Source organism: Haemorhous mexicanus, chromosome 3 (genome assembly GCF_027477595.1).
Source record: "Haemorhous mexicanus isolate bHaeMex1 chromosome 3, bHaeMex1.pri, whole genome shotgun sequence".
NCBI classification, from domain to species: domain Eukaryota; kingdom Metazoa; phylum Chordata; class Aves; order Passeriformes; family Fringillidae; genus Haemorhous; species Haemorhous mexicanus.
In genome coordinates this window covers 39,793,621-39,807,486 of record NC_082343.1, presented here as the reverse complement: position 1 = coordinate 39,807,486, position 13,866 = coordinate 39,793,621, and the positions used below count along the sequence as shown (strand labels likewise).

The window sequence follows — 13,866 nt, the reverse complement described above, 5'->3', positions numbered from 1 at the left end:
CTAAAATTAACTTATACTTCAGATATTATTATTTATATGATTGTTAAAAACTTTTTCTAGTTTAGTAAGATTTGCTATTTAGTTGTAGTTCAGTTTCTTGATTCTGTTGCATAAGCTCTCTCTTAATTTACATTCAAACTATTTACTAGCATCTGTTTAATCAAAAATATTGGAACCAAATGCTGTGCGTATTATTATAGTACAAACAGTTGATTTGAAATGTTAAATTTGGTGCGGACAAGTTATACACAAATTTTTTTATTAAGTCCTTCATCAATGCTGACAAACCAGTATGAGAGATCCTCTCATGCAATTTGCCTACAGTCTTATTATTTTCAAAAGATGATAATAAACCAGGTATCTCATAATTACTGAAAAATACTGTGTCTTGTGTGACCAGCAGAATGCTTCTGCCTTGCCCAAAATTAGAAATATTTCTCAAAACAAAGTATTAGCCAGTTATCTTCTTTGAAAGAGTGTTGAACACTATGTCTGGCTTAATTATTGGCTACAGGAATTGCATGATGTTGTTGACTTGAAGTTCTGAGCAGAACCACGCAGGGGAAAAAAAGTTGTCTATGAATTGTCTGTGGGGTGGATAACTCTCCTTTTCAGTCACCATGTTTCATATTGTAAGGATCCAAGCTCTAGATTTGATCCTGCCAGAGCTTGATCCATTCCAGCTTGTTAGCTACATCAAATAAGTGGAGAGTGATGGTAGTTTACCTAAAGTCTAGGACCTGCAAAGTGTGATTTTTGTTTATTTCTGTACATTTATTGTAGAAACAGAGACTATTTTTAATAACCTTTGCATCAGTAATATTGACTCATTCTGTATTGTATATATGCTGGGATAAGTGTTTTCAGGAATGGTATTAAAAGCATTCTTTTCCCAGGGAGGGGAGAAGTGAGGTGCTGTTGTAGTACCTGAAAACTCCTTCACAGACATAAGGTAGCTGATAGTGCAATGAAAAGCATTAGCCAGGGGATTCTTGGAATCCAACAGCACAATAGAAAAACCTGTGTGGATTCTGAACATGTTTTGTGTTTGTAACAGCTACTGGTGGAAAAAAAAAAAATTAAACTGCTATGTTACCTGCATTGGAGTAATGTTAGCCAATGGATTTTCAAACATGGCTATAACATGTTTTCATTCAGTAACACCTTTTTGTTTTGCTTTTGCAGGTATTCTTTCCCTTAGTTTATTTTTCTGTATCACACTATCTTTTTTTTAAAAAAAAAATTGACTTTTCATAAATCCTCACAAGAAATGTGCTTGTGAGGAGCAGCACAGGTGCATTATTCCATCCTGCATCCTTTACCCCTTAAATTCCTGACTTCAGTATAAATGATTCTGTTGCTATCTTATTGCATAATAGTTTCATTCACAAATACTAACTTCATCATCTGATGTAGGGTTGCTTTTTTCAGTACCTAAAATCAATTAGCTGCAGTCTTAATTCTTTACTTGGCAACTGCAATGATATCTTAAACATCATAATGTGGTCCGTGATAAATTGCTTCGGAACGATTCAAAATTCTTTTGCTGGAATCTAAGTTGCCATTGCTGCTAAGGCCTCAAGCTTCTCTTTCTTTTAGCACATCTCTGCACCAGGTATTTTGGCTGACTTAGTAGTTGATAAAATGCAATCAGAAGGTTTTCTTCTTCAAGGCATGTTAGACCCTTTGCTGCAACCACAGGAAGCTTCAGCCTTCATTTAGGCTATACAGTGGAACTTGGAATTACTACCCTGTGCTTTTTATACTTTCTGCTTTTTTTAGCCAGTGAGAGCATGGCTTGCTAACATTCTGCATGCTTCCAGCTATTGTTCCTTTTTCTGTTCATCTACATACTATGGCAACAAGTAAAATAAGAGGACATGACAATAGGATTTAGCTTGATTCTTTGGTTTTATCTTTTGTAGAAATACAGTCTTTGAATTCCAAAACACTTTCCAGTGCTTAGCAGTGTTTAACTTTTCAAGCCAGAATTAATGTTTGTCTTACATTAATGAATGAATTGTTTTTCTGAAGAATTTGGCTAAACAAAGTTATGCTTTCTGTCCACTGCAGGAAATGGCAGATCATTAAAACTTGTTTTGGGAGCACGCTGATTTGATGTTTTTTCCAATAGATTGGAATTGCGATGATGATCATCTCAACAACATTGCCATTTTGATTTATCTGTTTTCCATGTTCACATAACTCATCTGACCTTTACATCTTCTGAGAATATTTTGCACGCACTTTGACAAATTTTAAATTATTTTTTTGCCACTTTACATTTCTCACAGCTGAAATTCAATCTGCCTTTTCATTAATACTTTTTATATGTAATTCTGGAACTATTTTTCCAGAACTATGGTGCTCAATCTACTCCACAATCTTACTGTTTATTCCAGAAATTACTCAAGTGGCCTTTACAGGATTTCAGAAACTTCTTGAAGAGCCTGAAGTTCCTTAATATTGTGAAATCTGGTTTTTTTTTATTTTTCCTAGTAGGATGCAGCACAGATGCCAAGCAATCTGAGGAGCAATCTGCATCTGCAAGTGAAGAACTCTATCCTTTCTGCAGGGAGCCCAGTTACTTTGAAATCCCTACTAAAGAATGCCAGCAAGCTTCACAGGTGGCAGAGAGCACTATTCATGAAATTCCCACAAAAGATACCCAAAGCTCCCACACAGCAGCTTCTGGGCACGCTTCCTTTACCATTGAATTTGATGACAACACTCCAGGAAAAGTAAAGATCAAAGATCATGTGACAAAGTTCACATCGGAGCAGCGTCACAAGTCGAAAAAGCCTTCTTCCTCCAGTGGTCAGGACCTGCCGGGGCTGCAGACGGTGATGATGGCTGCCGAGAGCAAAGTGGCGGATTGGCTGGCACAGAACAATCCTCCCAGAATGATATGGGAGCCAACGGAGGAGGACTCCAAAAGCATTAAGAGTGACGTTCCAGTGTACTTGAAGAGACTGAAAGGTAAAGTGAATAATTCTAGCTATGCTTAGTTCTGAAAGCTGCAATTCCTCGCCAGCATGCAGTCAGAGGATCCCTGAGCCCATGCGGAGTTCAGATCAAATCACAGATACTCACACGTGTGCAAGGATCTGGGCTGGGAAATTTTATTGCTGAATTAAGTCTTACAAAGAGCATGAGAAACCAAATGCTGAATCGTGTTACAATCAATATGCTAATTGGAGATGTTCTAGTGTGGCTGAAAACATCAGGTACTTAAACACTGATCTTGAAAAAGAAAAGGAAAAAACCCAAAATTTAGTTGAACTTTATATATCTCACTTTTTCTCATGAAGTACTTTAAAAACATGAATTGCTTTTAGAATCAAAGCTCTGAAGTTCAATTTATGCTTTTAGCAACTCTTTCAATAGCATATCTTCTGTGATTATTTGTATGTTCTAAGAAAATAATTTATGGCAAAGAATACATCATATACTCATTCTCCTTATATGGATCATGTTTGGTGGAGTCAAGTTTGAGTCAGGAATCAGATATAAAGCAAGCACTTCAGTTTTTATATTCACCTTGTGGACTGTTGTATTCATATGAGTGCTGCTATTTAATGGAGTTCCAGGTGATCATACATGTTAATTTATTGCACACAGTGACATTTCAAATGAAATGAAATAAAATGTTACACAGGACAAGTGTTCTTTCTCTTGACTGTCACTTAATGGAATAGAGAAGCAGATAGTCTTGATGTTCAGATGAAGAGTCCAGTACCATTCAAACTTTCATAAGGAAAACTTCGGATGAACTTTTTCAAGTCTCTTATTTTCCACTTTTAATTTCAGCTGGTTAACCCTACAATTCTCATTTTCCTTGGCTCTGCAACATTATCATGTCTAGTTCATAAACCACATGGGACTGGGTGCAACATTCTTTGCCTTATTGATCTGCTTTTTAGGGCTAACCCTTTCAAGTTAAGCTAAAAATAAAATTCTGAAAGAAGAAATAGATTAATGTGGTGGCATAAAGATAATAGTATATTATTTCTTCCAGCGTAAATCACATTCTTTGGCCTTCATGTAAATGTATTATATTCATGAACATTCTTTAACATACTAGCCATGACACTTTGATAAATAGAAGGGGCTTTGTTTACAAGCCTTTTCCTGAAAGAAACTTGTCAAAGTCTGATTAATTTTCATCTCAAAGAGGTGTAAGTTATGGGATGCATATGGCCGTAATAAATACCTGAATTTTTAAATCTGCTATGGCCTGTTTGTATTCTCATTCATTAGTTGCATTTTTAGATAGTAAACATACCTAGGTGCTTTGAAAGTTTGATTTCTTTAAAGAAACTCAAAGCTTTTTTTTTTGTCCTCAGCTTTTTCCTATAAAAATATTCTCTACTGAAGTCCTACTGCTAAAATTAGATTATATGGCTTTCACTGTGGTGTTTATTTTGCTTTATTATTATTATTTGGAAATATATGAATCCTCACATAATTTTTATAGTCATTATTCTAGCAAGTAGAAAACAGGAATGTAAGTTGGGATTTCGGCTGTGTTTTCAGTGGTGTTAGTCTAATAAGTAAGATTAGCCAATATGTAATTACTATTTAACTGAATAGCACCTGCATATTCTAACTATTTAAATGAGAAAACCTTTAAAAAGCTAACCTCTTGAGAATCAAAAATATAGAAATTGGACATGATATAAATATATATATATATATATATATATATATATATCAGAATTTGATCTAAAAGAGTTCAGAGAGGATGAAAGTATTCCTTCGCAGGTACTAAGCTAAAACTTAGGAGCATTGACACTTTCACTGTACACGAGGTTACTCTGTGTTAGATACACTTACTATGTGTAAGTATCCAGCCTTCATACATTTTCAGGTATCATTGCAAAGTACATCTTGAGGTGTATGTATGATTTATGAAATGTGTAATCCTTATTCATCTCAGAGTAGTTCATAGAATGAATAAGTAATAACGAGCATTTTACTTGCACACATCAGATGCTGAGAGGAGTGAATTATGGAAAAACTCATTGCTCTTCTTGGAAAGAGTAATAAAGAATTCAATCCAAGTTTCAGTAGACATTTCTCATGATAAATTGTTGTAAATGTGAGAGGAATCCAGCAATATGAACTGTGGCTCTCTTTCCACTGTCGGAAGGACTTTATTAAGGTTTTCTTTTTCCTCTTAACCCTGCCTGGAATGTGTCAGTAGTCATTTGTAATCAGCTGGCTCTGTAACAAAATTGATACAATTGAAAAACATTCTATAGTGCAGCTGGTAAAATACTGGCTTTTGTATGTCACTGGTAAGTATTCACAGATGAGAATATTGGGGAAGGGATACTTCAAATGTACTGCTGTTACTGATCAGCTTTGAAAATGTTTCATTGTTTGACTTGTTTGTAGCGAGTTGATTGCATTTCCAGGAACTGTACCAAATTTGCAGAGCCAGGTACTGTAAGCTGTTGGAGTTTAAACAGAAATCCACTTTGAAATAATTTCCTTCCTAGTTTGCTGCTTGGCTTTTTTTGTTGATGTAATGTTGTGGTCTTTCTTTGTTTCACTGTGCTATATATTGTGTTGCTTTGCTTGTAGGGAATAAGCATGATGATGGCACACAAAGTGATTCAGAAAATATTGGTGCACACCGGCACTACAGTAAACGGGCAGCACTTGAAGAACACTTAAGGCATCATCATACAGAGCTGAAAAAGTCTCACCAGAAAGTCCATTCCACAGAAAAGCAGCAAGAGCAAGCTGGTTTGAGTCAGACTGCCTTTATGATTGAGTTTTTTGATGAAGACCATCCTCGCAAGAGACGTTCTTACTCTTTTTCTCAGAATGTAGGAGCTCTGTGCCCAGAATCTCCATCTCCGACATCTCACGCACGAGCTGACAGAGTGAAACCTGCGTCAGGAGAGAAAGTCCCTTCACCTGTGCAAGCTGGCTCATCACATCACAGAGCAGTTCATGGTGTTCATGCCAAACTTCTCAATCAGAAATCAGAAGAACCCTCTGCTGCATTACCTGCCTTACAAGCTGTGTTGTTAAGGAGTTCAGGAAGCCTTGGCCACAGGCCTAATCAGAACCAGGAGATGGACAAAAAGTTGAAGAGCCAACATATTTCTGCTGCTACTGAAAAGGACAATGAGGATGACCAGAGTGACAAAGGTACTTACACTATTGAGTTGGAAAACCCCAATCCTGAAGAAGTGGAAGCCCGCAAAATGATTGACAAGGTGAGAAACCTGAAATGCATTCTGATGTTACAGGTGTTATGGGATGTGTGGGCAGCTCTCTACCCCTTCAGTTCTGCGTATTAAAGCTGCTGCAATAACACAAGTTTTTAAAAAAGTCTATAATATTGAAATATTAAATGTCGTAAGAGCAGTAGCAGGCGTTTGGCTAAACTTTATTCCTTCTTGCATGCTGCTGTTGTCTTGAAGTTTGGTAGTTTTAATGTGTTTCCAAAAGATTTCAGTACCAGGCACAAAAAAATCATTTAACCATAAAAAATACCAGGCACCAAAAATCATTTAACCGGTATTTTTATGAGGGTGTTTTATGTTCCTGTGGAAATACTCACTTGTTCTTGAAAGCCTGTTGTTTCTAGTTTTCATTACATAAATTGGTTCCATCTAAATTATCATATAGATAGAGATTGCAAACGTTTCCTATACTTATCTAAAATGTGTATTCAGAAACAGCAAATTAAATTTCAGTGTCGGCTATAAAGAGTAAGTATTAAAATGCTTTGATTTTCCAAAAGTGTTTCTATGATAGCAGTGTAAATTTCCTAGTTTGCTTATTGGTAACCACAGAAATATCAATAACAGTACAAATTATATTTGCCATTTAAAAACTGTATTAAATAACTGTTCTTTGGATTCAACAGGAAAATATGAGTAGCAGAAGCTATGTTTAATCATTTTGCTTAACATGACTTGAAATGGACTTTTTCTGTTTTTGTTGTGTTTTCCTAGATAATATATCATGGTAGAATGCCTGCATCCAATTCTAGGCTGGGGTTTTGCTAATTTACAGTAAATTCATTGTTTAGAATTATCTAAGAATTCATTTGCATGTCTAAAACTTTTCAGAACTGAACAAATACATTAATACTTTTAGAATTAATTTTGGCTAGTGTTGAAAACTGTGTTTTGCAAGACAAGCTAGCTTCACTGGTTTGATTTTGTAAAAAAATTTGAAGTAGTGGGGAGATGGGACAATTTATTCTAGATGGTTTTCTTTTAAAAAAGGTGTTTATGGAGCATTTGGAGATAGGGATTAAAGTAAAGGGTGTCACCTTCAACAAAATAATAAAGATAATAGTTTCAGAATCTTACAGATTCTGAAAATGAAATTTTTTATTTCCTTAAATCAATATTCAAAAAACAGCTGGGAACTAAAAGCATTTCAAAGGAAGCAAGTAAATATTAAAGAACTACAAATTTTTTGCATTTATTCTTAAATTATAAATCTTCAATTAAATTGCATCAGAAAATTTTTAAGTCAAGTTTTAGCTAAATATAGTTCAACAGAGCTTTTTTGGAAAGCATGCAAAGTAGTAACATTTGAAAAAAGACAATTTATGTACCTGATAAAAATGTTAATGCTGTCTAATATTTATAATCATAGAATATGCTGAGTTGGAAGGGACCCATTAGGATCATTGAGTCAAACTCTCGGCCCTACACAGAACATTCCAAGGATCACACCAAGTGCCTGAGAGTGTCAATAAAATTTCAACTTTTTTGTGGCCTTCAGTACCCGTTCAGATTATCTAAAGTCAGTTTTTTGTTTGACTCAAATCTCTCCTGTTACAGGAGAGATTCAGGAACAGGAAGTGAGTGGAAGCCTTAAGAATGATAGTAAAGTATTGCTTCGTAATCTTAGTGTTATATAAAAGCTTTTGGGTATCATAAATTTCCCTTACTGCTAACTTTAAAGGTGTCACCACTAGGTATTAAAGATTTACTATGTAGTAAAGCAGAGATTTTTTTCTCTTCAAGGTCTTCTGTATCATTTCACTTAGTATCTGTGTTGAAGTCTTATGAACACTATATTTTACACCCAGTTCAAAGAGCCCTGCTATGCAATTCTTATTTGATTTGGTAATATGAAGTAGTATGATACTCTTTTTATGAAGTGCAGAAAAACAGACAGTGGAGAAAATCTAAACCAAGTGGAAGCCAAAACTTTTGTCCTCCAGCTGAGCTCATCTTTGCTTCCCTCCTATTTTAAATTGCTAATGATTTGGATAATCTTACTTTGCCAAAGGGGAATAAGTGAGGTATAAGACAAGGACTTTGTTAGCCTGTTGGCTCCTGTGCTCCTTTATTGAGGATTTAAGAGAATTATTGGTATACATCTTATCAATTATTTCAGTATAACATCTCCTTCACTGTTGGCAAGTCAGTCCTTTTTCTGAGTGGTTACTATGCCTGCTCAACTGAGTCATTTAAGGCTGTCTTTTGGGTCTAAAGTTAAATTGAAATTCAAGAGTTCAATTTGCTAGGATTGGGATGAAAATGCACTACAAATAACAAGGATCACTTTCTAAAACATTTGCACAAATAATGCATTTGTCTGAGTAGCACTTTATATTAGAGTGGTGCTAAAATCTGTGTGCGGTTTACCTGAAAAATTTTCAGTGGAATAAAGTATTTCTGTATTTGGATATTTTCTCCCTTTTATTGGAGGAAAGGATGAGAATGGCCAAAATATCCAAAGATTGCTCCCAAGAGTGACTCATTCTTAGCCTTAACCTTACTTTTCTCTGGAAAGGAACATAAGAGCAAACCACAAATGCAAGAGTAGTATTAACTTGTAAAAAATCAAGGTGTGATTTTTAATGCTTCTTTACATTAGGAATCCAAGAGAAACATGCAGGAAGTAAAAGTTAAAATTCTCAGAAAAAAAATTTGAAAACACCCATCTCTCCATGTAATTCTAAAAGGGGAGTAAAAATCTTAATGTTGAGCTGTATTACTTCCTTCAAAAGTACTATTTTTGCTTAGTGTAGCCTTTTGCTAAAGATTCCAGGAAATAGTCTCAAGCAGAATAGATGCTTGTGTGAAATTATTTTTAAAAGCCAGAAACTACGCTGTACTGCTTATTCAGCATCTTTCTTTCATTTAGATTGCTAAGGATCCAGTTCTTTCTCTGGTGCTCTTTTCAGCCTCTAAGAAAAAAGTATTGTCACTATAGCAGAAAAGGAGCAGAATAGCAAATGACAGAACCTTTATTTCTCAACCATTTTAAAGCCTGACTTTATAGAAGAGAATGTGAGAAAAATGCATTATCAGAAAGAAAGAGGAAAACATTTCATAAGTAACAGACAAAAGCTTTTTAATTTTAATTCTTTTCCCTAACAGAGACGGGTAATCACATATCTGCCGTCATGACTGTCTTGGGGTGAATTTCTTCTACTTACCTAAAATGCAAGTTTTCAAATACATTATCACTTGTGTCTTATACAACTTTCAAAGTTTTTTTTTTTAAAGATTTTATTTTAAGATTAAAAAATACAGTACATATGCGCATAGTTTTCGATCGTAAATGTTAAAAGAAGATGCGAGTAGAAATTTATGGTTGTGTTTTAATGTTCTTTATGAATAGAGAATACTTGAAAAATACCACTAAACTTTGCTTCCTAAAAGTCTTTTCATTAGTCAATGATATTTCTGCATCCAGGTGTTCAAATGTCACTTAAATTCCTAGAGCTGTATGAATTGGTTAGTAGGCTAAGGTTTAGAAAATAAATATATTAATAACAGGAGAAAAATAGATGATGAATCTCTTTTTATACTTGTACAGCTCTTTTTAAAATTACCACTGAGAGCAATTTCATCAATGTGGTAACAAAGCAAGCTGCTCTTGTATACCATAAAGCCCACCTTGAACATATGTGTCATAAAACGTCCTCTACTCAAATAGCATCAGAAAGACACAACTTTTTTCTAGCAGAATAATGGTCTTATTGTTGCAGCTAACAGCAAAGTACAAAGTGAAAGAAATTCAGGATCTTGATTTAATTTAGAACATGTTTTCAGTGTTAAGTTTTCCATATAAAATACACGAGTAAATGGGTCACAGTTGTAGGATTTGTTTTTCCTCTACATCCAGCCTTTATGCTCTTTAGATGGATTCAGTGCTTTCTTCTATTAACACTTAGCAATTGCTTTCTTTTTATCTCTGAGTTGTACATTTTCTATCCATTTTATGTTTTTTAAATAAATCAATCTATTAGAAGAAAGTTGTTCTCAGCAGTCATATCACATTAAAAAATCTTCATAGGCCACAGAAAAGGTAAGTCTGTCAGTGGATGAAAGAATTTAAAATGATGCTTCTGCAGTTCATCTTCCTTTTTTGTAGATATAAAGAGACCAAATTATCATGCTAATGACTTTCCTTTTTCAATAAAGCAAAGTACTGCCAGTAATAAATATTAATAAATGAATGTGCAAATAATTCTGCATGTGTTTGGAATATTAAATACTTTTAGGCTATTGCAGTAAATAAAAAGCAACTCAATGGCTTTTTGCAAGTTCTTTGGGGGTTTTCTTCAGGGCTCTTTTTCTGTTTGTTTTTTGTAGGGTTTTTTGTTGTCTTTCTTCTTCAGCCAGTTTCATTTTAGGGTATTTAAAAATTGAAATATTTTGTAGAACTTACTATAGCAGATGTAAGCTCTTCTATACATGTGTGGGAAGGGATGGAATAGAATTGAGGTTATATGAGGGTTTCAAGTCCTGTCAGATAACTAGGAAATCTGAAATGTTTTAGCAGTTCATATGCATATGGAAACATTTGGCTTAAATTTTCTTTGGTCCCCAAATTTTTTACTTGATTTATGTTATTTTCATTTACATTTCCTAAAAGATAATTGATTTTTTAATCAGCAAAGTAAATTTAGATTGCAAATTCAACTGATTCATACTGATTTTCAAACAAAAGACTTGAAAAATTGTATCAAAATCAAACCTCAATCCATCATGCCGCCTTCAGAAAGACTTACTGTGACCATCTAATGATTTTTTTCAGTGCAAACTCCCTATTCTAGATGTTTTAAAGTCTTTATGTATTTAGATAGACAAGCCCTAACAGTAATGATCGTGCTTTTAATGTTCAGTCTGTCACCTTGAATTTTATTTGATTACATGTAAAATCTTACTCTTTTGACACACTCTTGAGAGAGATTCTTCTTTCCTCTTTAAAATTTTGGAATAGTAATTATGTAGGGAAAACTGTATAGGTGTTCAATGTAGACAGCACATTTTCCAGTTTTATTTTCTAGATCTTTCTGCTCATGGTGATACGTATTTGTTTGGTATAATGTCTTTTTTTTTTTTTTTTTTTTTGAGTATGGATATGAATGGGAATCTGTTCTGAAAGATGATTGTTATATTGTTATAAAATGGAATCTCCTTATTCTTTTTAGTCCCATGGTATATCTGTTCATACCACATTGTAATATTGGCTAACATGAATTTAAAGGAGTGTTTACTTTTGGATGATTTATTGTTGTGTCTTTAAGTGTTCATAAATGTTGTATGCCAGATCTTGTCTTCTCTTTTGCAAACATTAAGAATTTATCAGTAACCTTGCAGATTTTTATTGTTATAATTCCTCTGCTTATGGAGTTAACATACATGTTATGGACCTGCTCTCAGCAATTTTTTCAGTATTATAAGTAGAAAAAGTACCTGGAAAGAGTCAGTGAGTAGAGAGGAAGTTAAGAGAAAAAAAATCTCAGTATGTTTCAATGACTCTTTAAGGAACTGAGGTAGATGTATCTATTTTCAGAAAATCACTTTCAGGTCGCCTGTCTTTTCACACTCTCTGGGTTTCATTGCTTTTACCATTGCTTCAGCAGTTTCTTTGAGAGAAATGCCTTGAGCCCTACAGAGTGTTTTGTTTGCAGAATGACTATTTTATGTACAGTGCTGAAAAAGCAGTGGGCCACTTGAAGCCTATCCAATCATCTGAGCTTATAAATTTTGTCAAGAGTTCAGAGGATGTTTGTAACCTTTTCTTCTTATAAGGAAAGGAGTTTTACATCCTAAAGAAAATTAATTCTTCACAGTAGCAAACAGGGACAAAATATGTATGCATGTAAATATGTAACTGGTTTCTGGTAAGAGGAAGCTCTTAGACTTGACATGTTGATCCTTTTCATTTGCTTGTGTGGCTTTTTTTATACCAGAGCATCTTGCATCTGATTCCATAACCTGCATATAGAGTTAAAATGATGTAAAGAGCTTGTGAAAATCCATGGCTATTCATGAGACATGCCCTGCACAGAACACAGTCTGTTTGCCTGGAATGGCCGGGATAACTGCCAAGAACAGGCAAAACTATTAAAAGTGAAACTCCTCAGAAGCAGCTTGCTTAAACACAGTTCATGTAATAGCTCAACACAAAGTGAGCTGAGGTGTTGTACTCTTATCTCACTTTGTGAAAGATGAGAAAAAACATTTGCTTTTGTCTTTTCTTTGTGATCAAAAACTGACTTTTAAGGACCAGTTTACTGTGTGTTATGAATGCCTGAACTACCTTCTGTGGAAGAATTGTCAGGAGCTCAGTCTGAACACCAAATGCAGCATTACTGAGATGAACCACCGAGATGATCTGAAGCCTCTTCCATTTCCTTGCTCTCTGAAGTCCTCTTTTGTCATCAATCAATCTTATTCTTGGTGTGGTTTATTTACAATTTCTTCTTTCTTAGTACACCCAAACTGTGCTCAAATTCTGAAATCCTGCTTGTATTTTCAAAATTATACTTATTCCCTTTTTTTATATATTTGGTTTTTGCTGGTCTGACTCTTAGTTTACATCTCAGTTTCTGAAACCTTTTGACTTTTGACTTCTGTGACAAGCAAATGTGCTTATCATCTTCCTTTCCCCTAAAAGGTTATGAAACACAATTTCTCTTGTAATTTACATTCCCGTCACTTTACAATGACAAATACCTTATTTCAAATTAAATTATTTGTTCCTTGTTAATTTTGGCATGATCCTTTTTTAATGCCCTGTACAGTGTAGACCCTTGTTCCTTACCATTCCTCTGCTTTGTTTTTATTTTTTTTAAGTGCTCATCTTTGAATTCCCTTGTGTCTTTCTTGTCAGTGGGTTTCATTCTGTTCCTTTTATAGAGATTGCCTACACTGAAATTAATAGCATTCAAATAATTATATTTTTAAACTGTTTTTCTAAATTACATCCCTGACTACTGTTAGGATCTAAAAGAATAGCAAAAGAGTTATTGAAATAATTTTACTTTTCAGAGTCCATCATTAATGAATAGGAATTGCAGCTAGAATTCTTAATATTTATTTGTTGGTTTTCTGTTAATTGATGATATTGATAATTACTATATATCCTTTTCATTAAGACTTCAGCAGTAAGATTACTGGGGAAATTTTGTAAACTAAAACTTCTAAAACTAGATAGGATTCTTCAGATTTTCCCATTCTAATATACATAATTTGCTGTAAAACTGAATGAACATATCTATTAGATGTCTCAAATTACACTTTTTTTCTGTTTGTATCCGTATCTTCAGTAATGATTTGGACAAGCAGCTAGCTCTGTGGTCATTAAGTACTGCAAAATTATAGTATTGTAGAACTTCTTACACCATGAAACAGTTTAAAGGTAAAGCAAGTTGGAAATCCAGATATTATGAACTTGGAAAAACCTCTAAACGAGATACAGCTGGAAAAAGTTTTTTTTTTTTTCTTAGTCAAGAGCCTTCAAGTTTATAAAAAGCACACAGGAGGAGCATCAGGTGAGGTTTGTGGGTATGGGCAAGGGGGTTAGCAAACCATTGTCTTCCTTCTTATTCAGAAAAAATGGTTCCTGTTGCCATTA

At 34.2% G+C, this 13,866-nt stretch overlaps 1 protein-coding gene across 10 annotated transcripts in view; it reads left to right on the top strand.

The window, feature by feature from the left end:
* The window catches only part of CEP170 (centrosomal protein 170), a 95,818-nt gene that overhangs the window by 42,630 nt on the left and 39,322 nt on the right, over window positions 1–13,866 (top strand). For 7 of the 10 annotated variants that reach the window (XM_059841450.1, XM_059841454.1, XM_059841453.1 and 4 more), the window contains exons 8-9: window positions 2,500–2,979; window positions 5,590–6,233. In XM_059841450.1, coding sequence (XP_059697433.1) covers window positions 2,500–2,979; window positions 5,590–6,233 — 1,124 coding nt within the window. The remainder of the gene's footprint in view (window positions 1–2,499; window positions 2,980–5,589; window positions 6,234–13,866) is intronic. The other 3 variants (XM_059841456.1, XM_059841447.1, XM_059841455.1) reach the window with 1 other exon arrangement.